General features: G+C 42.5%; 1 protein-coding gene across 3 annotated transcripts in view; it reads right to left on the bottom strand.

Moving 5' to 3' along the window:
• The window catches only part of herc2 (HECT and RLD domain containing E3 ubiquitin protein ligase 2), a 42940-nt gene that overhangs the window by 16863 nt on the left and 412 nt on the right, over window positions 1-25665 (bottom strand). The window contains exons 2-58 of one of the 3 annotated variants that reach the window (XM_067597736.1): window positions 24815-24923; window positions 23408-23501; window positions 23061-23192; window positions 20842-21064; window positions 19652-19752; window positions 17583-17724; window positions 17376-17480; window positions 17100-17271; window positions 16668-16841; window positions 16259-16447; window positions 15993-16144; window positions 15337-15494; window positions 15131-15244; window positions 14794-15045; window positions 14519-14712; window positions 14236-14436; window positions 13798-14026; window positions 13539-13663; window positions 12884-13062; window positions 12584-12768; window positions 12314-12469; window positions 12049-12234; window positions 11736-11912; window positions 11541-11644; window positions 11298-11448; window positions 10989-11203; window positions 10755-10887; window positions 10387-10514; window positions 10039-10234; window positions 9533-9666; window positions 8958-9134; window positions 8650-8786; window positions 8306-8457; window positions 8034-8225; window positions 7732-7919; window positions 7423-7615; window positions 7150-7332; window positions 6871-7055; window positions 6464-6611; window positions 6176-6372; window positions 5822-6052; window positions 5561-5699; window positions 5143-5289; window positions 4485-4627; window positions 4095-4362; window positions 3777-3919; window positions 3540-3638; window positions 3281-3449; window positions 3051-3176; window positions 2801-2909; window positions 2574-2713; window positions 2294-2484; window positions 2091-2196; window positions 1903-1994; window positions 1628-1803; window positions 1059-1170; window positions 55-136 (exon numbers count right to left, since the gene is read on the bottom strand). In XM_067597736.1, the coding sequence (XP_067453837.1) occupies window positions 55-136; window positions 1059-1170; window positions 1628-1803; window positions 1903-1994; window positions 2091-2196; window positions 2294-2484; window positions 2574-2713; window positions 2801-2909; window positions 3051-3176; window positions 3281-3449; window positions 3540-3638; window positions 3777-3919; window positions 4095-4362; window positions 4485-4627; window positions 5143-5289; window positions 5561-5699; window positions 5822-6052; window positions 6176-6372; window positions 6464-6611; window positions 6871-7055; window positions 7150-7332; window positions 7423-7615; window positions 7732-7919; window positions 8034-8225; window positions 8306-8457; window positions 8650-8786; window positions 8958-9134; window positions 9533-9666; window positions 10039-10234; window positions 10387-10514; window positions 10755-10887; window positions 10989-11203; window positions 11298-11448; window positions 11541-11644; window positions 11736-11912; window positions 12049-12234; window positions 12314-12469; window positions 12584-12768; window positions 12884-13062; window positions 13539-13663; window positions 13798-14026; window positions 14236-14436; window positions 14519-14712; window positions 14794-15045; window positions 15131-15244; window positions 15337-15494; window positions 15993-16144; window positions 16259-16447; window positions 16668-16841; window positions 17100-17271; window positions 17376-17480; window positions 17583-17724; window positions 19652-19752; window positions 20842-21064; window positions 23061-23192; window positions 23408-23501; window positions 24815-24886 (8998 nt within the window). In that variant the 5' untranslated portion in view covers window positions 24887-24923. The remainder of the gene's footprint in view (window positions 1-54; window positions 137-1058; window positions 1171-1627; window positions 1804-1902; window positions 1995-2090; window positions 2197-2293; window positions 2485-2573; window positions 2714-2800; window positions 2910-3050; window positions 3177-3280; window positions 3450-3539; window positions 3639-3776; window positions 3920-4094; window positions 4363-4484; window positions 4628-5142; window positions 5290-5560; window positions 5700-5821; window positions 6053-6175; window positions 6373-6463; window positions 6612-6870; window positions 7056-7149; window positions 7333-7422; window positions 7616-7731; window positions 7920-8033; window positions 8226-8305; window positions 8458-8649; window positions 8787-8957; window positions 9135-9532; window positions 9667-10038; window positions 10235-10386; window positions 10515-10754; window positions 10888-10988; window positions 11204-11297; window positions 11449-11540; window positions 11645-11735; window positions 11913-12048; window positions 12235-12313; window positions 12470-12583; window positions 12769-12883; window positions 13063-13538; window positions 13664-13797; window positions 14027-14235; window positions 14437-14518; window positions 14713-14793; window positions 15046-15130; window positions 15245-15336; window positions 15495-15992; window positions 16145-16258; window positions 16448-16667; window positions 16842-17099; window positions 17272-17375; window positions 17481-17582; window positions 17725-19651; window positions 19753-20841; window positions 21065-23060; window positions 23193-23407; window positions 23502-24814; window positions 24924-25665) is intronic. The other 2 variants (XM_067597737.1, XM_067597738.1) reach the window with 2 other exon arrangements.

Raw genomic sequence — 25665 nt, 5'->3', positions numbered from 1 at the left:
AATGTATGTGCATGTCGTATAACTACATTCACTCCAAAAGCATTTCTCACCCACCTGCAAAGAGGCTTTTGGAACCGCCAGCGACTTGTACCACATTGAGCGCAGAGAGCGTTTCAGAGAAGGAAGGCACCTTGATCTGTGAAGAACACAAACAAAAGTGATAAAAGAATGCAGCAGCTTCTGAGCTTTTTACACAGGCTCCCCCCAATGATGCATCTGGTCCCCTCTTCAGTATATTCTCTACAACGGTGGTTATACAGGTTTGACACATCCTCAAATGTGCGTCTCATACAGTAACCACAAACTGTTCAATAATCACAAGACAGAGCATGGGCCTGTGTGGCAGATTGGATACAATGGAGTCACTGGTGGAAAGTAAGTACATTTACTTAAATACTGTACTCAAGTACAATTGAGTATTTCCATTTTATGCTACTTTATACTTTTCCTTCACTACATTTTAGAGGAATATATTGTACTTTCGACTAGATTTACCTGACAGTAATAATAACTCGTCACGTTACAGGTCCTTGCAAGATACATGGTTATAGATTAAATTATCGAATAATAGGTTAAATAGTTAAATTTCAGCTGGACCAGACGTAACATCAATATTCTCCTTACATGTGAATACAGCAAGTATAATAATCCAATTATTTAACATAGAATAATATACTACTCTGAAAGGGGCTTTCTGCTGCATGAGGAAAACTTTTACTTTTGATAATGTAAGTACATTTTGCTGCTGAGACTTTAATACTCTTACTTGAATAAAAAATTCAATGGAAGACTTGTACTTGAAATGGAGTATTGTGTTCCAAACAGAACATATGGAAATTGACTTTGGGAGAAAGTACACTTATCAGAAGAATATATTTGTGCAAATTGTATTTTAAAATTAAAGCTAGTAAATATAATGACTGGCATCTAACTAGGAAAACACTTAAACACAGAGTTCAAGCTACCTTTGTTATTAAACCACATGCCAGTTTCTAATTTGGTCATATCTGTTCAAGCCTTGAACTTGAATTATTATTTGATTTTGTGGCAGGCTGCACCTTAGAACCCTTCAGTCCGCCCAGCTGGTCCTTGTCATTCAGCCCCCAGACAAACACTTTGGTCCTGATGGTGGCTGCAGACTCCAATCCTGACGACTTCTTCCTAGCAAGACTGAGAAGGAAAACAAATGCACACTGAGGTCACGCATTTTTTATTTCCTTGTCCTGATTGTTTTTCAAATGAAGAAAGAATACAACTGTGTCCTACTTAACTTAGCTGTATATTTATAGCACACAAACAAATCAAAGACACTCTTTTAGCAATGATGTACTTGATGCTTAATGTTCTTGTAATCTTTCAGCGAGGCAGTAAAGAAGGCATCTAAGTGCATATACTTAGAAACCCGTGAAAGTGTGTCAGCAGACATGTGCTCTACACCTTCACTTTACTGGTACACTGATAAAACTAAAGTTTAGAATCAAATAAGGATGAGCAGGAGCAGCAGACACCTCCTGTCAGATTCCTCATGTTTGCTAAAGACAGGGAAAACATCCTGAATTTACCATATTCTTCAAATGTGAAGAGCATTGGACAATCAGCACTGAAAAATTAATCTGTTGGACCATACCTCCCAGTGACAGTTTTGTCATCATCCTCTTCTTCATTGTCAGATGCCAGGAAAGGCACTGTAGCGAGGTCTTCATCCTCTGCTCTGATGCGTCCCACAATGCCAAGTCCATGAATCTTGCAGTCTATCCCAGAGCTGCGGCACTGCTTGATTGCAATCTCAATGTATCTGTGATACTGGAGGGAAGACATTCAAGTTATTACAAAAATCATTTTTTAAGGCAATAAAGAATAATTAATAGTTGATGTGAATTACAAAGTCTTGAGCCGACCAACCTCAGTGCAGTCACTAAGAAGAAGGACAGTGGTGTCTGTGGGGTTGATGTTAATCGTCTTCAGCTCAATTAAGTTGTTCAAAGAGCTTCCACCTGTATATTAAGTGAAAAACGTTACTTCTGATGATTAGAAACTTCTTGCTCTTGTTCAAAACACCATGTTGAGAAAACATGATAAATGTAACTCACCTGACACCACCACTAGTGAGGGCATGTAGCTGCTGTCCGCTGGGTCGACAATCATCTTCAGCCTGTGCACGAGAACGTCTGGAAAGAGCTCAAGCCGAATCCAGTGCTGCAGAGAAAAGATGATGCATTACATTTTAATAAAGCAAAACTACAGTAAATTGACTGTCATTCAGGCTATTTAGGGGCGCAATTCTATCTCCCACCTTTCCCTGCGAGCCAGACGACTGCCAACACTGATCACTGCAGTCAATGAGGCGTGAGGCCTGGTTAACCGACGATGAGACATTGAGGCTCTTGACAGCACGAGACCAGTCGTCAATCAGCATCCCACGCTGGCTGCTGTGATGCTTCTTGAGCTGTTTTCCTGAGCGGCCGCAGAATGCTGGAGACTGGCCTAATTGCAAGGAAGATAAATATCAGGTTTTCCCATATGCATGCACACAGAACCATCAGGCATACTATCTGAGTGAATGTGTGACTAACCGGGTTCGTTGATTCTGCCAAAAGAATGCCTGGTGTTGTGTTTGCGGGTTTTGAAGCAGTTTTCACAGAAGTCGAAATCGTCACAATTCCTGCACTTGAACCTCGGGCCATTTATAGGGAACATCTGACAGCCATCACACCTTCAGGGAACATAAGAGTGTGCACATGAACAACATGTTGAGATACACAGCTAATTGGGCAGACAGGAACCTTAAACATATCCCTACCTCACTCCAGGGTGAACGCTTGGCACCAGTTCCATCTCAGACAACAAACCAGTCCAGTGGGACTGCTGTGGGAAGTCTACTATCACATCCTTTCCATTGGCACTGAAAGCTAAAACAAACAATTTAACTCCATTAGAACAGAAAACAGAGGATTCAGGTTACAGTATCTTTAATTGAGGTATTTGTTTAGTTTATAAACAGAATAAAAATTGGAAAGAATAATCAATTTAAAGCCTAAAGAATCACTTACCTTTCACAACACCAACACTTCTGTGAGTGACAGAGCCCCATTTGTACTTTGGTGTTGTGACTGTGGGTTTCACTCTGACTTTGTCACCAATCTTTATATGGGAAGGAGAACTTTGTGGTGGGAATCCTGGAAAAGCAAATAATAACCAAAAAACATGTCAGAGTCACTTCTCATTACCAATTCCAGCATCAAGTCACTTCTGAATCATGTCAGCCATCAACAAAGCTTACCAAGCAGTTCGATGTGGATGTAACGGACCCAGTAAGTTCCACCTTTTTGCTGCCAGTCACATTGCACATTTAAGTCATGAAGCCCATCTCTGTCCAGCTTAATCACTTTCCCGACATCTCCGTCATACACTTCCTCGTACGTTCTGCAGCACTTCACCATCATCCCCACCTGCGGAAGAGTCAGAACAGAAAGTTAGTGATCCATCACTTGTGTCACACCTCTTTATGGCTGTTTCAGTCGATCCTGAAAGGCTCTTACCTGAATGTTCTCTCTCACATACACAGCGTAATCATCGTTGCTCTGGAAATCTGATCTTTTCTTAAATGTCTGGCTTTCAGTCACCACTGCACCTGGAGGCTAAAGTAACATACAGGCGATAGTATAATTAAGTTATTATTAATTATGTCATAAGAAGGATTTGACCTGCTGAGGGACAAATAACTTGGTCTACTACTGAGTGGGTTACATCAGAAATATAATGTGAAAGTGATGTACCACAGGGAATGTTGGCTCAGTCTCTTCCAGCTCCTCCAGAACCTCCTCATCAGAGTATTCATCTGACACGGTGTCTGCGTCTGACAGCTCGATGACATGAACGTCTGGATGGTCCAGCAGCCAGCTCACCAAAGCCTCCACACCTGTTGTATATGCTCAATTAGTCTCTAAAAAGTATCTCTCAAAACATGATATCGCTTAGAACTGGGATATAAACTAGCAGACACATCGCTGCAGTGACGGCTACACAATTTAAGTGACAGTGTTTGTTTAGAGGGAGAAAGTGTCATTAAAAGTGTACTCAGGTTTATGTCTTACCTGGGACACCAGACGCACTGCCTGTAGTTCCAGACAGTGACTTCAAGGCAAACTCAATGTTTTTCCGTGGGAACCCCATCTCCATTAGCTGGAGGACTATGGGTAAAGGTGGCACAGGGGAGGTCTTCTGTTTTTTCTGTTTGGGTGGTCTGACATGCTGTATGGTCACAGGTGTGGTGGCCTCACTGGAGCTGCTCTCCTCAAACAGTGGAGAGGACGGGTGGGCGGATTCCACAGCCAGGTATTGACACACTGCCAGAGCTGCCGCCTATATACAACGATATGCAAATAACACTGAGGTCAAACTAAACACACCAGCTCTAATGTATGCAACACAACAACTAACACTGATGTAACACCAGCTTTCTAAAGTTTAGTCTGTCGCCTCACCTCCATCTCCTGTCTGTCAAAAATGGCTTTGATGGGGGAGGGCTGAGTGGCAGCGGACAGCAGCTGTTGCAGGAGGATCAGTGGAGGCAGGGGACCCTCAGGTGACAGGTCTCCCACGTCAGGAGAAGACACAACTGGATCCTCTGCAAACAAATAAAGAAAGAGATACAAGATAACAGTCAACAAAGATACATTTCGTCCAAATCTAATGAAACATTATTGGCTAAGATAACAGCAGAATGGTGTTTCAAAGTTCTGTTAATAAAAGAATGTTTGTATAAACTCTTATCAGCAACTCAGTTTACATCCACCCACATGTAATCTCAGGGAAACCTCCAACCTGTGCAAGGTAAGCAGTCTCGTTAATCAAACACTGCAAAGTTTCTCTGCCCACACGGTAGCTATTGTGCTGTATCAAAAGAATTGGTATTTAATGTGTAAACACAGCTCTTCGTGACCAAACGCTCACCCAGTCTCACTGCACAGCAGACAGATTGGAGGGTCACTACACTTAATGAGCCCAAATTATTTGTACCTCATAAAAATGTTCTGACATAGTCAACACTCACAGGAAACATTTTTAGTTTCATAATTCCATAGTTTTTCCTTATCTCACTTTGTCTCACAGACAGCAGCCCTTTATTGGGGGAGATCTTACCACTGGGGTTGGGTCCTATGTCCGCAACCGCCGGCTGGGAGAGAATCTGCCTGAGTTTGTCCTGGTGAGAGAGCAGGGCCCGTGCTGCCTTTAAAATATACAGCCGCAGCTGCTGGCACCGCAGCAAATGGATGTCCACCTGGTCAGCTGGAAACACAATGGCTTTGATTAAATTAATTCAATATCAAAGCATCCTCCACAGCTTGAAACCGTTTTGTCATGGTTATTATTTGTAAAGAAGAAATGAGACCAGCTATCATTTATCGTTAGAACAAAGTCTTGCTTATTGCCTGAACACTTTAGCAGAGATTAGTCTAAATACAGTAAACAGTATTTTATTTTCTATTATGTTTATGAGTCACATGTGAGTCCATCAAGTCTACAATATTTGTGTTGTGCTTCTCAGCAGTTTCTGTACCTGTAAGCCCTCGACTGAGGGACTTCTTCATGCGCTGTTTCTCCAATTTGCTTCCAGCCAGGCTGACCAGCTGGGCCCAAACTGCCAACATGGGCTCAGTGAAGGGCAGGTTCTGCACACTGAAGGATACTGCCGGCAGCTGAGGAAAATGACAACAAAAAAAGATAATCAGTATTTTTGTCAAATGAATTTGCCTAAAGTGAAAGTAGAGCTAATTTGAAAGTTGTGTGTACACACATGAGCAACTAAACACTTCCATACCGGTTTGAGGTGGCTGAGTAAGCAAACCCTACAGGTCCTCATCTCATGAAACTGGACAGTGATGCGTCCTTTAGGGGTGATGCGAGTGACTGTTCCCTCTCCGTACTCCTCATGAACAACCTGACCTCCTAGTCTGAGGCGCCCATCAATCCCTCCAATCACTGCCAGCACTGCCATTAGACTGCCCACTCTTGGACCCTCAGAATCAGGAAAATACTCCTCCAGGAAACACTGAAATTAGGAGAGGGGGCTTTTATAATCACCATTAGAAGAGAACGAATTGTATAAATGTAGGAAGAGTGAAAGCACTAACACACACAATAACTGGATCCATAATAATGCAATCATTCTTACTGCTTCAGACTGGCAGCTTGCCATAACATCTCCAATGGAACTCAGCTGAGTGTTGATGTAATCATTTATCAGGCTGTTCCACTGGCCAAGAGAGTGCAGAGTACGCAGGACAGCAACAATCTCTTCAGCCAGAGTGCTGCTGTGAGTGGCCGTAAGAGACGCTTGAGGGCGTGACTTCCTCCTTCGTAGGGAACCCTCTGCAAGGGGGAAGTGGCAAATTTAAAAATTCATACTACAAAGAAAACACCAGATTTTTTCTTAAAGCCTGAGTGTGATTTATAAGTGCACCTCTGAGAAGTGGCAGATCTGAGGAGCAGGTGCTTAGTAGGCTTCCCAAAAAGCTGAACAACTTCTCCACCAGGAACTTCATGTCCTGAGAGCGCTCCATCTTGTCCCACGAAGGCAGGACTGCCTGCAGGAGACGTAGGGCCAGGATCTGGAAATGCAGAGAATATACAAGACAAGTAGGTGTTACTTCTAGAGATCATCCTCCTTTCTACAACATTATGAATAAATGGACACTGAAATTGCCAAAATAATAAAGTGTTTTTCACTATTTTCGGTCAAGAGAAGTGGGGTGCTGGATTAGCTCCTCATCCTCCTTTTCCCTACAGAACCTCTGTAGTAAAATTTGTCAATGTTTTCACAGAAACTGCATCATAACAGCAATACGACACGCAATCATGGTAACCCACCTGTCTCTGCAGAGTGATGGCATTGAAGGACTGGTGTCCCTCGACAATTCGGATGAGCAGGCTGATCCACGCAGAGGTGCTGAGGGTGCTGCACATTTGGGGCATGAGAGCGATGCTGCGTATGAAGCCCAGTGTACACCAGCTCCTGTGCTGCTCCCGCGACACCAGCCTGTGGGAGTGACAGCCTGAAGAAAAAAGATGGGTCACGTCAGATAATACCGAAATAAACGTGTTTTGTAAAAAAAATAAAATGTCTTATTAAAATGGCAGTTCAGTTACCTGTCTTGTCATTAGCTCCACTTTCCACGAGCATCCTCAGCAGCCCACACAGAGTCCGTGTGGCGTCAGTTTGCACCACGTCTGCATAGATCCCAGACGATAGAGACAATGTCTTCAGCAGGTTGACGGTGCTGGTTAGCATCATAGCTGTCGGGTGGCTGCTCTTCTCCATCAGCTCACCTTCTGTAACAAAGAGGAGAGATGTCATTGCTTGAACCTCACATTTTGCTTGTACCTGTGGTGATTTGCACTAAAGCAGCGATGCGAACTGACCCGTGTCATCCTCTGTGTCTGAGTCCTCGGTGGGAGGCTGGGTGGCTGGTGGTGGCTCTGCCAGTTTTAGGTCATATTTGCCCTCTTTGCCCATCCTGTAGGAATTGGTGCTGCTTGTATCCCACTGGACCCTGATCCAACCATCCTCGCCCAGCTCTCCAATAACCCTGCCGAGACCTGGTGCTGGACCATCCTGCACAAAGCATGTAGAGGGTCACATACTGAACAGTAGGCTTTTTCACTCCACTTTACTTTTACAAAACAGTAACCCATCAACTTTCAGAGTGACTGTAAAATGGATTCAGGTACCTGATCTCCCCATTTCCAGTCGACTCCCCTCATGACCCTGGTGCCTATCTTCATCATGGCAGCCAGCTCGGGGCCGGAGGCAGGTAGTGGGGTGGGGGCAGCCTCTTTTCTGGACTCCTCCAGTACTGTGGCTGAGCCTCCATGTGCGCATAAACTCAGGTCCTCCTCACTGCTGTCTGTGCTCGGTCCTGGAAAATGAGAGACATTGAACACTTTAATATATTCTATTCATGAATGCGCACAGGTGTTCACTGCTTTTGTTCTGGCTATGACTGCTGAGCATTTGATTAGACAGCACTCACCTACGAGCCTGAGGATACTCTGTGTGAGGGCCAGGATGCCAGAATTGAGCAAGAGACTGAGACTGTTAGCCCCATGTTTGAGGGACAACATATGTATCATGGCCAGGAGGAAGCGGGCTTGTGGAATGGTTCCGAGGCTTGGTCCCGCTGGGTTCTCATTGGTGATGGTTTGCAAAGGAACAGGCTGCACACCTGGTTACGAGAAAAACAAGTCAATATAACTAGTTATAGAAATATATCACAGTAGTAGCAATTTACCCAACATCACTCACCGAGCTCTTTGAAGCGGGCGCTGGCCTCAAGCAGGATGTTGCGAACGTTCTGGATGGCCCAGGAATACAACTTGCCAAAGGTCACCTCCAAAAGCATACGGTTGAAGGGAGGGATCAGATCCACGTCCTTCAGGCAGTCAGACAGGGGCTCTCTGAAAAAGATAGTTGAAACATAACTAAAAATATCAACATCCAAAAGCTAATACACTTGTCATCATTTTAACATTATTAGTGGATGATTTGCTTTCACAGACACACAAGATCACATGAATTGCTTTTGTGATGCCCTGCGGTATAAAATCACTAGAATCCTTTTTACCAAAACTCCAAAAATGTTGACCTACCCAATGTTGGTCCCTTCTGGTATAACCCTTTGCCAGCCACAGAGCATTGCATACTGCACAGAAGGCAGCAGGAAGCTTTTGGAGGCCAACTTCAGCATGGTGTCGATGCCCTCCAGCCTCACCTCAGCCCTCTCCAGCTATAATGAAACAGAGTTAACATGTGTCATGCTTTGTCCAGTCTTCCAAAGTTGAGACTGACTTGTATCCATGACAATAATTTGCATACTTCTTTATTTGCCTCTACATGTTTTGATATAATATCACACTGACTACTTGAAGATAGTGATGATTTGTTGCTTTCCAGTCACCTGCTTAAGAAGACACTTCCTCATCTTCTCCACATCCAAGGGCTCCTCCTTCAGTGCAAACTCCACTATGGTGCCCATAAGGCTGGACTGAGAAAAGGCACCCTGAACACTGTGTTTCAGCCAACGGTACTTGTGGACACTGGTGACAGTGTTAAGAAGCGGCTGCCACTTGTCCTGCTGGAAAGGAATTAAACAATACAAGGATGTTAAAATATACAAACACAGCCACTGTGTTGTCTTTGCCATGATATTTTGACTGTATAAGGGAACAATCAAACACAAAGTTATCAGTTTATCATGCACAGTTAGCTCAAACTAATGCAGTCTAATACAGCAGCCCTGCATTATATTCTACCTTCATGGCTATAATCTTCAGTTTATATTGAAACTGATTTACAGAGGTGTTAATTCAACTTTATGGTCATTTTGGAGGCTGTTGGATTGTATAACTGTAGAGGTTTTTCTAATACTGTCTACCATAATTGATATAAATAAGGTGGATATATCTTTTTACATTTATATCTTTTCAATATCTTATGAATTGTTTAAAAAATAATGAAATGAAACTCAAGTACCTTGGATGTCTTGCTCATGGGTGATTTCCTATCAGTAGGTGTGGGGCTGATGTGAACATTAAGTTCTTCTTCATTGGTCCCTTCATTCTCCAGCTTTGGCTCTTCTATGTCAGCAGATTCTGACTTTTTAGGCACTAAAGAAAAAACAGATATCATACATACATTTCAATTCAGAAGTAATGAACACAAAAATAACACCCTATTACTATGGTTTATCTTCCTCTTTCTCTATACCTCTCCATCAACATTCTCAAAGCAAACATTGCATCTATAGTGCTCTTTGCTGGTATGAAACCATACTGCTGCTCACTAATCATCACCTCTCCTCTTAACCTTGCTTATCAACTTTATACCTCTGTAGCTACTACAGCGCTGCACATCACCCTTGTTCTTGAAAATCGGTAGCAGAACACTTCTTCTCCACTCCTCAGGTATCCTTTTACTTTTCAAAATTGTGTTACTATGGTTTATAAGTTTTCCAATAAAGCTAGTTTAGAATAGCCCACCTCTTTTTTTCCTGCGGTCCCTGATGAGTTTTTGGGTGATTCTCCTCCAGCGCGGCTGAGAGCTCAGCAGCTTCAGTTTGGACACTATAGACAGGTCGTTGCTTACAGCTGGACGCAGCTCATTAAACAGGAAGCGCAGACGCTCAATGACAGGAGCACACACCTCTTTGTAAGAGCGTCCTTGTTCTTGATGGGTCTAAAAATAAGCAGGACAAAGAAAACAAGTCCAAATTTAAAGTCCCATTCCTCCTCATTTCCCCCTCCTATAACAAATTACCTTCTCAATATTTCATTATCATAATCAATGTCTATTTATTATAGTACACAAGTTAAAAGCAGGAATCATACCTTGATTAAAGAACACTTTGCCTGGTAGACCATGCGGCACACATCAATCACAGATTTAGGGAGGGACCTCTGTTTCCCTTGGTCCACACCCAAGGCACATTGACTGACAAGTGAGAGAGCAATGTGACCTGTGACAGGAAGAGATGTTATACTTAACTGCTATACAAGTGCAGGTCATTACAGATATAATGATTTTCTTTTGTTGGTAGTATAAGTGCTGGACATTGTGCAATTGCAAAAGAAAAAATGATGTAATTGCATCTTAGCATAACTAACAATTATGAAAAACCCATTTCAAAGCTCAAGTGAGCTAAAATTGCTCCTAATTCCTCCTCAAACAGCCTGTATGAGGCCAGTTGCTAGGTTACCGAGGTCTTGATGTTTGAGCAGGCAGCAGAGCAGCAGGCGGCCGACCTCCTCCACAGGGTGTTCCGGGGGGAAGGTGATGGGTGTAATAAGATGGTACTGCTTACAGCAACGCTCTATTTGGCATAGGAAGTCCTATAGTGTCACAAATAAAAACAAAACGTGAAATCATTTAGTTTCACACCCAGTGTATGGCTACTATCTCCAATCTGGAGTCGTACTTCTCATGCTTGTACCTTCACAGTGTGGTCCTGAGTGTTGTTGTCAGCAATGGCCTGCAGGAAAGGCTGTGCGTGGTCGCTGAGGGTTATTCTGCGGGAGTAGAGTTTGGCCTTATCTGGAGTGGTTGTACCCAGGGAGCTGCAGTGGTCTTCATCCTTCTCTTCATTGTAGTTATAGTGGATTTGACTGGTCTGCAAGCCCCCAGAGAATATAGAGGACTGGAGCCACTCTGTGCAAAAAGATACAAATTTGATATTAAAATTAAAACCAATGCAGAGTCTGGGAAGGAGCAACACCTGGAATATGAAAATCATTGAACCCACTGGCACATTCAATTTCCATGGGGGACAGGGGGGTGCTCTTGGCTAGGTAGGAGGCATGGAGACCCAGCAGCAACCCCAGGTTCCTCTCTGTGTCAATGAGTGGGGAGGACAGACTGCTGAGGTCTGGAGTGGTGACTGTCTCCTGGTTAGGCTGTAAATGATAAACATCAAAATATCAAAGATTATAACCAAATACAAAGCAAGACATTTCATTTTGAAAATGTATATTTGGATAGTTGGTACCTCCATATACTGGCCAACACAGAAGGCCTGCATAGACTCCCTGGTGTCCTCAAACTGCAGGGCAGCTTCCAAAGCAACCACAGGGTCCTCTCCTGCAAACTGAGCTGTAAAAGGAGATATTTTATTATACCATAGTACAAATTTATTCTGACTAATACATCACATTTCATTGCAAAAAATATTTTTTACCCTTACCCAGAATACTGTTTCCTGTTAATGACTGGGACTGAGCCTGGAAGTCCTTGATGTCATAGACCTTTCCGTCAATGACTGTCCAGAAACCACCATCTTTGTTGTGATTTTCCAGGTCAGCCTTGCGGATGAGGGACACCTCTTCATTGTTCTTGGAACTTTGCCCTGTGAAGAACGATCCTGCCACAGCAGAAAAGGAGCTAGTTACATTCTAAACCATACTGTGAAAAGCTTCTAGTCTTCACTCCTTATATTTATGACCTAAATACTAATAAATCGTCTTCAATGACATTTTAAGACACAACTGGTGTCATACCCATAATACCCGGCCAGGCCAGATCTTCATTATCGTCCCTCTCATGTCCTGGAGCCAGGTGATTAAATCGGTCAAGATGCTCCAGGAGACCAGCCAGGAGAGGGATAGAACCCGTCTCCTGCATCAGACCAGCGTCAATGGTGAGGAGGAGGACGATAGACACCACCAACTCAGGCAGGAGCACTCCTGCAGGAGAGAAGACCGCAAGTCATCCACAATTTATGCTGCATATACACACTCAGCAACTTTTGAGAGAGGGAATTACCGGTTAGATCTCCTTCAATAACACGAGATACTTCAGCAAAGTGGCGGCGACCGGTAGAAGCAATACTTGTTGCCACTGGGAGGATGTCTCCAATGTGAGTGCACAGCAGGGCAATGTACTTTTTCAACAGGGAACCAACACCCAGAAGCTCAGGATCTACAAAACAACAGACAAAACTGTCCATTTAGAAGTAATTTTCAAACTTCATCTCTAGTTACTCCAATCTGGAAGACTAGAAAGGTCATTTCAAAGTTGAAATACACAACTTACTGTATCCGTTGACATTCTCTGTGCCATTAACTCCGAGGTAGAGCTTGCTAACCAGCAGCCTCTGGAAGCGGAGCAGCAGGTCCAGAGATGCAGAGCGCTCCTTGCTCACATGCTCTGCCTCTAAATAGTTGGAGATACGCCGAGCTACGTCCTTCAGTCGTGCAATGGTCTGGGATGCGATATTCCTGCAGAAAACAAATCGATGTAAATCTGCTACAAGCTAATCATCCACAGTAGACAGCAAGGGGTTACTCTGTATAGTTGCATAAATGTAGCATAACCAAGGCAAAGTACAGGTACCTCAAAAGCTGCTGTACAAGCTGCACCAGAGGCAGGATTTGTTTCCCTGCTGACTCGTAGATGCCCGTGTTGATGAGGTCTTTATCTAGCATGGTACGACAACGGTGCATGGTAGAGGCATTGGCCTCTTGCTCATCTATCTCCTTCTCTTTTTGAGCCTCCTTCTTGGCCTCAATATCCTGTCAAGAAAAAAAAAATACAAAGTGTGACCCCGTTGACCAGTGAGCAGGGTTATGTCAAGAGTTTAGGGATGCGGAGACCATTAATGTCTAATATTCTGTATTAGTTATCCTAATAGTTAAATAAATACGTCAGAAAAATTGTCAGAAGAAATCGAATTCAATCGACCATAAAGGTTATCTAAAGTTTCAGGCTGGTTCTGGGAAAAAGTATTTAAAACCAAGACTGAAGTAATTTAATGGAGCCAGAAAAAACTGTCTCATAACAAGTAGTTTTATGACCCACTAGTCCAACAGGACCAGCTAAAAAGACTTTGTATCCTGATAGTTGGGGACTCAGTAAGTTTAAATTCAAGCAGAATCTTATTCCCAAGACAATTTTTATTTTCATTTTGTTACACAAACAGACGAGGCAGTTATGAATATATTATGTAAGAAAGGAGAGCGAAGTGGTGACTCATGCATTAAACACTGACCTGTATCTCAGCAGTAATGGCTGCATTCAGTGCAGACTCCAAACCTCCGTCAGCCATTAAGCTGCTGACCAAAAGGTCGATCATAAAGCGACGTCCTGGGCTCACACTCATCTCATTTCCGGATGCTGGGAGAAAAAGAAAATTAAAACCTATCTCCCTGGTCCAAACCATGTTTACAGTTCTATCAAAAGGAACAGGTTTAATGGACTATGAAGCATCCATTATTGCATTTAATCAGTGTGAGCAGATTTGCACTCACCAGCATTAGGCAGAAGTGAGGATAATGCCCTCGCCCTTTCCTCAGCAGTGGGCAGCAGCACTGACCAGCCACTTTGGAGGACAGCTTGAGCAGCTGCTTGGACAGTGTTGAGCACCCCAGCATTGCTAGCTAGCACAACCACTGTTTGTTTGAGGTTGTTAAGCAGGACACTGCCGAGCCCCAATCCCAGCTCCTCTGGATCCACCTGGTTACTAATGGCTGCATGGAGCTGAAGACACATTCAGTAGAGAAGGTTTTAGAGATATGATGATGAGATTACAATCAGCTGTCCAATTAGTCCACAGTTGGAATTTTAAACTTGGCATAAGAGAAGGTGTGGAGATACCAAACGTTACTATTAAGAAAATATAGAGGTGCCTCGAGCATAAATAAGTACCACATTTGCAATAAAACATCTGTTGAGAGACTACTGCCTACCTGGAGCCTGAGAAGGTTGAGTGTGGCGACTACCATACACTCCTTCTCCTGTGGTGGAGGCCAGTCTGAGCTGCCATCCATGCCATCACTGACCTGCCGCAAGAGCAGGTCCAGCTGCTCAAAGGTCATGGGGCATACGTCCACAACAAAGGGCACGCGCTGCCCAACAGACCACTCTGAGCACGAGGACCAGGCAAAGCTCTGAAAACAAACAAAGTGTGTTAAATATATCTTCTATCATTAGGAGAATTTTAAAATCAACAATGACAGTTCTGTATGTTACCTGTCCTGGGCCACAGGAGATCCCCACTATGTGTTTGGAGTTGAACCCCGGGAGTGCTTTAGGTTGCTTCTTGTTAGAAAAGAGTGTATCAAAGTGTTGCAGCTTATCATTACTGCCCCAGCTGTGCACCTCTCCGTCGTCAGTGAGGGCAAGGCAATGTGTAGACCCCACAGCCACATCCACAACTTTCTTCCCTGTTTGCAAGTATACCAGACAGAGATTAGTTTTTGTATTCTAAAAGCTTCTGAGGATATATCTTCACATAGTCAACTTACCTTGTAGACTGTCGAGCAACTTGGGATAGCGGACATGTTCATCAGTACCATGACCTAGGCGTTGATTGTCTCCCTTTCCCCAAGTGTACACTTGGCCATCTTTGGTAAGGGCCACTGAAAACTGGCTGCCACAGCACACCTTCACTATGTCCAGATCCTGCAGTTTCTCTACCAGTTTGGGTGTCTTGCAGCCATCACTGCCTCCTCGGCCCAGTTTTCCATAGTCTCCGTCCCCCCAGGACCACACTTGACCTGTAGCGACACAGAGAAGGTGAATAAAAATGCTAATAGCTTCTATGGCCAGAATTCAAGCCCAAAAAAGGACTCTCGTTCTTACCATTCTCCGTCACAGCAAGCGTCTGTGCATCGCCACTCCCACATGCTACATCCATCACCTTTAGTCCTTTCAGTGCTGTCACCAGCATGGGTGTGGTCTGGTCCTCACTAGAGCCTAGAAACACAGTCAGAAGACATTTCATTTTCAGTGATAAAACAGACATAGATGAGATTGTGTTTGGCAGCTGTAAAGCAGATGGAGCTTACCGTGGCCCAGGCGACCATAGTTCCCTCTGCCCCATGTGTAGAGCTCGCCATCAGCTGTAATGGCGGCACTGTATGTGCTCCCACAAGCAATGTGCACCACATGCTTTCCTGTCTGTTTCCCATTGAAGGCTGCAATTATTGTAGGCTCTTCTAGATATCTGAAATAAATTAAAAAGTAGTATGGATAATGGCATACAAAAATGCTTCTCTGACAGATTCAAGAATTAAAAAAAGAAGCCTTTCAGGAACATTTCTGATCACGGTGAAAATTAATAATTTATGTTTTAAGCATTCTTTTAGGAAATATTAATGCCACTGATAATGTTTAAAAGAATTTGTTAAGGTTGGATGTTTTCATCTCTGCTAAAAATGCAGTCAGTGGCAGCTGAAGATCTGTGGTGTATTAGCATAAAACATTAAAAGAAATTTCCTCGATTTGAGAAATAATACAGGGAATATTTCAGATCGATCATTTAATTTAACTAGATTTCCAGAAATTTGATTCTGTGTCCCAAATGCCATAATTTCCAAAGTCCTTCCACTTTGAAAGCACCAGAATTTCCAGGTAGCTTCATATTACAATATCATGGTACAATGTGAAAATACCAAACTGGGTTGCCCAGAAATTGAATATCAGCTCGAGTCCAGTTACTTACGTGGTGTCTCCATGTCCAAGGCGGCCACCATCGCCACAGCCCCACGAGAACACTTCCCCGTTGGATGACAAGGCCAAGTAGTGCTGCCCATCTGGATGAGCTGCAAGCTTCATAATCTTTCTAGAGCTAAGACCGTGGATTAGCATGGGAGCCTGTAACAAAATAATTCAGTGGCTCAATTTACAGTATGACAGGAACTTCCATTCTCATTTTTTAATTATTTTATTAAACAATAAACAGAAAAAAAATTGTACAACAGAACTGACCAGGGTTGTGCTCTTGTAGTTTTGGGTGTAAACAGCACCACTGCTGGACAGAATGAGAAAGCCCTTTTCTGAACAGACTATTTGTGAGACGCCAAGGCTGGACAGGGCTTTACACTGAATGGGACCATTAACATTGGCATAAAGCTTCCAGCCCAACAGGCCCCAGGCAATCACCTCCTGCAGGGTTCCCTAAAACAAAAAGAGATGGACATGTTGACTTCTCACATTTCTTTAACAACTGTCCAAGTTTTTCTAATGGAGGAATCACATTTGTTAGGCCAAATGTCATGAGAGTTGGAGAGTTGGAAGAAAACTTCAGACTTAAGAAATGTCCGAAGGAAGGAGTAGCATTATTGACCTTTAAAAAGAAAAACCTAAAGCATTTCCAACTAATAAAATGAGTCATCACCTTGTGCGACGTTGGGGAGTTGCAGTGTGGAGGGCTGCAGGGAGAGGCCAAGCGGTCAAGGTGAGCCATGATCACCACAGCTGTTTGCCGAAGGTCAATGGCCAGGTCATTATCCTGAGGCAAGGTTAGGTAGCGCAGGAAACTCTCATTTGGACTCAGAGGAGCTGCAAGAATCTGTAAATCACAGCAATCAACCACAAAGTACTAATTAGCTTGATTCTCATTCAGGAGTAGGAGAACAGTGGTATTTTAAGGCAGGTGTTTCCAAACAACACACAAGGCAACAGACCTTCACTGGACAACATTTTGTCTGAGAGGATTCTTGATCCCTCATCTTCAAATGATATTAAAGTTAAATTGTTCAATTTCTCATATTTCCTATTCATTGGGTGCAACTGAATCACTGCTAACTTTGAGAAAGGCAATTTTCACCTCTGCTTCCTCTTCAGGGATGGGCTCTTCCTTGCTGCTGTGTATGTTTTGAAAGCGCTGCAAAAGGGGTAGTAGAGGAGCGCTGGTGCCCTGTGTGGAGCGCTCGTTGTCCATCTCTCTGGTGCCGCTTTCCCAAAGACGCAGCAGCAGCAGAACAGCAGACAGCAACTGACTGGAGAGACAAAATGACGTAAAGGCTGAGTGAGCGGTGGGCAAGCGGTACATTTCAACTGCAACAGAATATCAAATAAACAGGTTTAAAGGGTATCTGGGTACCTGAGTGTGCCCCTCTGCACAGCCAACTCTAGCAGGATGGCCAGGGCTAGGTGCTGGTCCTGAAGAGGAATGTTGCCTTTGGTGCTGGCACTTCCGTGTACATCACTGTTCCCAAGGAAGACAAGGATTAGGAATCACACGATTATCCATCCAATATACAGTATCTTGTAATGTATATAGGTAGCAGCTGATCAGTAAGCGACAAACCTGAGGAACTTGGTGGCCCTCTCAACGACCTCAAGCCACACTGATGATACAGTTCCCTCGTCAAACAGCGTGGCCTCTGGCAGAGCCCGCAGAGCATCCAGAGACTCCTGGAGAAGCTCACTGCAAAGATCTGCATCATCTCCTGTACCAAAGCACAAAGGTCATGTTTTATAAAAGAACTGCAGTGGCTACAGTACACTACACAGAAGGTATGCAAAATATACAATTTACAGTTTGCTCAGCCCAGCAACTGGAGGTTTCTGCTATTTTCTTAAATTCATAGTGAACAAAATCATGCAGCATACACTACTGCAACGCACATAAGCATATAAAGATATTAACAGTACAATACAAATTTACCACAATCTGGTCAAACACAGACTTTCTTATTAACAAAACACCAATAACATTCAGAAAATGGGATCAGAGAAGTATTTTTACATCAGTTATTGATTCTGACATGGCTGATGAATATGAGCCCTGGTGTCAACCTTGCATGCACCAACAACCTTCAATCTACAATCTTTACTGGTAACCAAACAGACTGAATGCTCCTGGTCCTGGCCTTTGCAGGACCTGCAACAATAGAAAGTTTTATAATAACTATGATTCGTGCATTTGTTCATTCAGCAGGTGGCGAGTGAAAGAACACACTGTTTCACTTCTGTTTTTCTTGCAGTGTATTCCAGGAACACAGCTAGAATGAGGATGAGAAGCTTAACTCTGTGTGTGTGTGTGTGTGTGTGTGTGTGTGTGTGTGTGTGTGTGTGTGTGTGTGTGTGTGTGTGTGTGCTGCTCATGTTACAGAGGAGAGGGCTCTTTGTTCCCACCCAGTCCCTGTGGACAGGCAGCTCACTCTCAACATAAAAAACATTGAACACAACAGAAACAGCATCTTTACTTGCAAAGCTGAAAACAAAGAGCTTCTAAATGTGTACTGGATTGCACTGTGTTGAAATTTGTTCCATCATTATTTATAAAAATCAGGGGAACTGAATACTAAAATCATCTTTTGATACAATGCGGTCCATCAGAACAAAACCACAAACTACAGCCTCAAAATGACCACAGAGTTGAATCATCTCCTTTCTGATTATAACATTCCCAAAGTTAGGATTTATTGTTGTGCTATTGATATACTGCATTGATTTAGATCACAAAGGTCGCCTCAATAAACAAGAACCCACTGTTTGATACCCAGACTGTAGAGTATAATGTATAGCATTGAGATAGCTAGAATTCTGGTTGTAGATTAGGGTTGATATGATTAGAGAAATAATAACAACTACTTTGGTCAACTCATCAACTCATTGTTTCAATCATCTATCACCTACAGATAGTGAAAAAATGTCAAATATATCTGATCCCAGACCCTAAAACGTGAGGATTTGCAACTTACCTTTGTAATATATCACTGTAAAGGGAATATCTTTAGGTTTTGGACTTTATTGGTTGCACAAAACAAGACATTTAAAAATGTCACCTTGGTCAATGGGAAATAGCAATATATATTCACTATGTTTATTAAGACTAACGATTAATTGATTAATCAAAAAATTATTGGTAAATTAACAATCCTGAAAATAATCATTAGTTGCAGCCCCATTATAGGTAACAGACAGTGGTTATAGCTAGTAATTACAAAACTGGACAGCTGAATGTTATTTTAAGGTAAGAGGAGGTGAGAAGTTTGTTCCAAATTCATCTGTCTATAGAGGGAACTATATTTCAGTGGTGCTGATCAAGTGTCAGCCTCAATCCAGTCCAAATGGCCATTTTTAATGTTGGGTTTATCTTATCCCAAAATAGCAGGAATGATACCAACAAGTCTCCCTGGTCCTATCCCAAACACTCCTGCAGTCATTCATCTGGTGGACACCACAGGCTAAGGCTAAAAACATAGCATTGCGAAATGTGTTGGGTTGTTTACTTTGTTACTTTACTTGTAACATGGTGCAACACATCCATCAACAGCTGTTAAGCACAGTTCCATCACCATGACAGCAGCCATCATCGCCACCACTGAGGGACAAAACGTCTTTACTGTTAGTATTCCAGGACATTCTTACCTGACCTCCAGGCCCGGCGCAGGAAAGCAAAGGCGAACGAGAGAGCAGCCCTGGAGCCGACTCTGGCCAGACCTTCAACACCTTTGCTGGCTGGACGAGGGCTGAAATAACAAAACCAAACACACAGGGAATCAATTAAATCTCCATGTCATCTCTTCAGTGACATTCAAAATAAAATATATTCATTGCTAGGAGACCATAGCCACCTCTTGGTTTGCCAAGTAAATGTCATTTGTTGCCTATTGTAAAGGGTTTTGTGCAAGGGATTACCAAAATGAGAGCCAAGTTCTGTGTGTTTGCTGGTTGGTGTGGTCATGCAAATTATCACCATTCCCTCAAAATTACGATAAACACACACTGTCACAAACAGGGTGTGCTGACTTGGCACACATATAAAAACTACAGTAAAAGATAACCATGCAGTGCTGGTAAGAAATTGAAGAAATTCGGATGCGTGCGTAAGCAGTAAAAACCTTGAGGACAGATTTTTAAAACAAACCCTACTGAAGTATACAAGTTCAAGTTTGGAAGACAAATACAGAGTACAGTAGACTACAAGCAAGTGCAACATAGGTTATGCACACAAGAAGTGCATGTTTGAGAGTGTTTAAGAGGCCTACATAAGGAAAGCTGTGTGCATTTATACACCAAGCTGTAGGGTTTAACTCAAACAAGCATGAACAATCAACATCAGTGTACTGTACAAACCAGGAGGAAACTGTACAGAACTTTGTACTTTGTGACTGTACTCGCTCAATCTATAGATTCAAAAGATACCTTGTTCAGCAGCCTGTCAGTATTCATCTTCAGTAAAACTCAGTGGTCAGTGAACTCTTGCACAGGATTTTTGAGAGATCCATTCATTCATTGTCTATCTGCTTATCTTGTGCAGTGTTGTGAGGGGCTGAAGTCTGTTACAGCACACAATGGGCAAGAGGCTGGGTAAACCCACAACTGGTCCCCAGTCATCACGGGACTGACCACATGCACACTCACATTCACACCTCCAATTCACTTCATCTTTGAACTGTGGGAGAACCCTCCCACAGGAGACGCATGCAGAAACATGAATAACATGCACATTCCCCAAAGGGCTCAACTGAGCCAACAAATTTGAACCCTGGACCTTCTTGCCATGAGGTGACAGCACCATGCCAGCTTCAAATCATCTCTAGCTTTAATATTCTTACCTTTTATTGTCAGCAGCAGGGAGTGGTGGGCTGGGTGGCGTCTTCCAGCGGACCTTGTACTTCTCCTCCATCATGCTGTGGCTGAGAGAGATGAGGTAGCGCTCCAGGATGACCAGGCGCTGGCGCAGACGTTGGGCTGACAGGGTGCTTTTGGCCATCTGAGCTGAGAGCTTCTGCTGGTCGTCAACCAGGACCATGAGACAGTCCTTCAACTCAGTCTCATCTGCACACACAAAGAATGTGCAAAGAAAACATGTATTTGTTGTCACAGATAATTACTACTCATAGAAAAACTGTAACACATGAATATTCAACTTTATTTAGAGTGCAAAATTGTTTAAAATAAAAATAAATAAATTGACCACTCTCATGTCATTTTCTTTATGAACAGACACATCAAACGCATTATAAATGTTTTATTAAGCATATATTATTTATTTATGTTTCAAGTTGTTTCTTCGGCGATTCAAAACCAATTTCTGGCAGCTAAAGTCATCTTAAAATATATGTAAAAATGTAAATGCAGTTTATATTTTAATAAAATCACCAGAAATCTTGAAAGGAAAAGGAAAAGCCACAGCACTATGTGTGGCTCTGCTGACACAATGTTCACTGTAAGTTTAGAAAATATTTCATACTACTCATAAAAACTCACATTTTGATTTGAAAATCAATTTTAAAATATCAAAAAGCAGATGATACAGGACAAACAAAAAATGTCAAACAGTAAAAATCATTTTCGCCATTCTGCAAAGATACTGCTGCTTTTTAATAATTTATGTTGCAATCTCAAACAATCATAAATTTTTAATATTTAACCTTCAAGGTTCTGTACATTTCTGTTTACCAATACTAATAAACCACCAATAAAGAAAATACATATCTATCTACAATACGTTTCATTTCATGTCATCATTACGTCACAGCTCTTCATTATACTGGCAGTTGTGTTTTGAGAAAGGGTCATGAGACTCTTCAGCATTACTTGTGGCCTTGACTGTTTTTTTTTTTTAAATGTGAAGAAAAAAAAAATCCCCATATTCAGTATTTTCCCCCCAATGGCCTTCATCACTACAAATCCTTTATTCTGAATTGGTTCATGAGAAAAATGTCTTATTATGTTGCTATACAGCAGCGCTGCAGGGAAGACAAGATGGGCCAAAATAGCAGGTCTGAAATCCACTTAAGCTTTATGTAAGCCAGACTGGCCTGAGGTTGTATGAGCCACAATACAGTCAGCTGTGCATAGCTGTCAGCACAGATATGTATCCCAGTCAGACAAAGTCTCCTACTATTTATTATACATAACGCTTAGCTAAAAAGTAACTTGTACGGGAGAACTACCAAATTCATAACGGTTGATCAATACTTTATAAAAGATCTAACATGGAGAAGAAAAAAAAATACATCCACTGCAAGGAAGCAGGGTAAATCTGTCATGCGTCCCCTGCATCAACCTGATCTGAAAACAATAGGTTGGGTCTGGGCCCTAACTGCTGACATCAACATGTTCCAGATATCGGACCACTCAATGGAAAAGCAGGAAGTATGCTGTTTGAACTTTAAGCATCAATGACAGAGAACTCGTCCATGTAGCGATCCGGTTACACTCGCTGTACAATCAGATCAGTATGTTTTCCTGGCTCAGTCAATTAAAAAAAAAAAAAAAAAACAGAGAGAAGCAGCCAATTAGCTACTAGCAAACCCTACATATGCTTGGCATGTCCCCCGACCCCCCCGCCCAAAAGCTTATCTCCCACCACCATAACACCGTCCCACCCAGTCCCTCTAGTAAACACAGCTTGGGTTAGAGACGCTACCCCACGCTGGACCGAAACTGTAACACCTACCAAGATTACACTCCGGAGGGGTAAAAATAACCACTCAAACCTGCAGACTGCAAGTTGTCTTTTCCACACCTCACTTGCCAGCGCATGCATACACCAGCAGGGCCTGACAGACATAAAATTGATAAACAGAGAGACTGGCCATGTATCAAAATGGTCAGTATCACCGTATCTGGTCGACATTTCGGTGTTGTGAAACTGTCTGCTGACAGCATGGTATTAAGTCATGTAGTTGGAAACTGAAGGGTGTAAAATAACAGAGATAATAGATAAAATAAAGAGAAATAAGAGCCACAACAGGAGTAGTAGTGCGTCACGACAAGATATATTGTAGTGCGACACATCACAATCTTGTTCAGGCAGTGCTCTCACCTGGTTGACGCCCCCAGTCCCAGGTCTCAATGATGGAGTGATGTACTGATGTTGACGTCTCCTCCTCCTCTTTCTTCTCTTTGTCGTTCGGTTCATCCTTCTTTTGAGTTCCAAAGCAATCAGTGCAATCTTCTGAAAGAGTCGAAAGATATTCTGACATTAACCTTCATCTCCTTCAGCGAAGTTAAAATGCTACCCCCCCCCCCCCCCCCCGCATCCCTGGCTCAGGTATCATCCTTTGACAGTGTGTAGAAACATAGCATGTTGTCCTAAATGAATGGCAGTGAAGTGTAAATGCGTCAGGAACACAGGTGGTAAATGAATGCAGTAATCTCACAGTGCCATACCTGGGTGAGCTGATTCTTCTCCGTTGAATGTTATCTCCTCATCTTTTACCATTTCATTCCACATCTCACTCAATCCCTCTGGAGAGAATGCCCGCTGCAAGAAGAAGGAAGAAATCAACATCACTCACAAATCTCAAATATAAGTATGTCACAGACAAGCTTTTATCGCATTATGAGGGTTTTATAATTGCAGCTAAAAAAATCCAGGGTGACCAGTGGCTCAGCTTGTTTTTGTGCTACAGTATCAGCTCAGAATGTCTCCTCACACGGCTGCATTTTTGAATAATAATTTCAATGTGTGTTATCTTGCCTGTATATCATTCCTCTTTGAATTCTTCCATCTGTTTCATTTGATGAAAGAAATCTGTTGTGCAGTTTCATAACCCAGCTAAGGAAATGAATACTGACTAAACTAATATCAATAGTAAGTGAACGATTAAGACTTCAAAATAGCTGCATCATCTCCTAGTTTCCAACTGAATCAAGGAAACATCTGTAGTAAAGTTTGGGTCATCAGCCTGGTAGTAAACCATTGACGCACAGCTTTGCTTTGCTAAGAAATACACACAGATGGAAAGCCAACTCTTGCTTTCAAGGAATGTAATGTCTCGAATGTCAAAAACATGTTAGCTCAACAGACACAGCTGGACACCAGACCAGATACACAACACTAAAGCTGCCTTAAGCACCGGAGAGAGCTCTAACGATGAGAAAACTTGACACCCTTCTCCAATTTTAGTCCTGGTTTGGTAGTCCAAACCCATTTTCAAGTTCAGGGTGAGTCCAGACAAGCTTCAATTTAGGAAGGAGAAGCAGACAGCTCGCTGCACTGCCCATTTTGTAATATGAGACAGTCGAGTCAGTTTCTTGTGTCACCATCTTCTCTAAATCCATCCTATATTAACACGCTTTATAATTACTACCAACATGAGGTTGTTTTCACAACATAGACCTTTAAAAAAAAATACATTTTCCCTTAATTTACTGTGTTATTATAGGTTACACCTCTTTTCAGAAGCACACATGGAAAACAATAATCATCTGTGCAAAAGGCTTCATACAGCTTGCAGGTCAGTGGATTCAGATATGCCTGAAGAGATCTGTTGTGTCAGGTTATTGCAACAAATGTAGCCCCTATAGTTCAACTCTATGTTTGACACTGACCATGTTATGATAGCAGAAGTCTGGATGTTTTTGCTGAATAGTTCTGAGATAGTGATAGATGTGACTCATTTAATCGATTCGGAAAAGAAGAATTGAATCGACATTCACCATCAGAGAGGAGGCAACATTTAGAGGTTTTGCAGTAGTCATATGTGACTGAGCCCACACAGTATCACGCTGTACTTTTAATCTGGAAAAGTATATATTTTCCTGGGATCCTCCTCTTTACTTGGGTACACATACCTGTAAGTCTATCTTCAGCCATTTGTCATGAAATCTCAGCTGAGCATCGAGGGTAAAAGATGGAGAAGGCATCTTCCCCTCTCCTCTCCTGGCTGCAAACGCAGCCAACCTGCAAGATAAAGAGATGAAAAGCTGTGTTACTAATACAAGTCAAACTTACAACGTCACCATTAGAGAAGAATCATAGTTACACAATTATATACCTAATAGTGTGAGGTTGGTTAACATCAGCATGCACTTATCGTAGCATGTTTCCAGTTTGCTTTGAATTGCTACAAATGTCAACATCTATGTTTTACAATGGAAACTTACACTAACATAACCTCAAACTAGTGAACTGGCGGATTTACACAATCAGAGAAACCACAGACAGCTGATATTATAAACCAAATGTAAACAAAAGGGTTGCCCACCACTAATTTCAGAAGCATAGCACTGAACCACTCCCAAATTCAATGACAGGTGTTCAATACACAAGCTGACATGACACAGAAACTGTGTTACGTCTAAATGTTGCTGCTTTCCATCATGCATGTTTCAGTTGCGAAGTTAAGTTACACAAACTGCTTTATCATTAGCAAGGTGAGCCATTTCAGTTATATGTGTGATCGTAACTATAATTATATGCTCTTAAACTCACTACTATGACTTCATTTACATAAATAACGCTCGGGTTTAGGGCCAGAGATGTATCCTTAACTGTAACGTTAAATGACGTTGGGAGTATTAAAATGCTAGCAAGGGCACAGTCTCTGTTAACGTTGATACCGTAGTTACAACCAGGTTATCATACATGAACTAACATAGACACCACTCCAGCAGTTAATAACATACTGACACAGCATCAGTAC

This window comes from Thunnus thynnus, chromosome 8 (assembly GCF_963924715.1).
Source record: "Thunnus thynnus chromosome 8, fThuThy2.1, whole genome shotgun sequence".
NCBI classification, from domain to species: domain Eukaryota; kingdom Metazoa; phylum Chordata; class Actinopteri; order Scombriformes; family Scombridae; genus Thunnus; species Thunnus thynnus.
The sequence above is the reverse complement of the archived record's forward strand: the minus strand, read 5'-3'. Positions and strand labels throughout refer to the sequence as shown.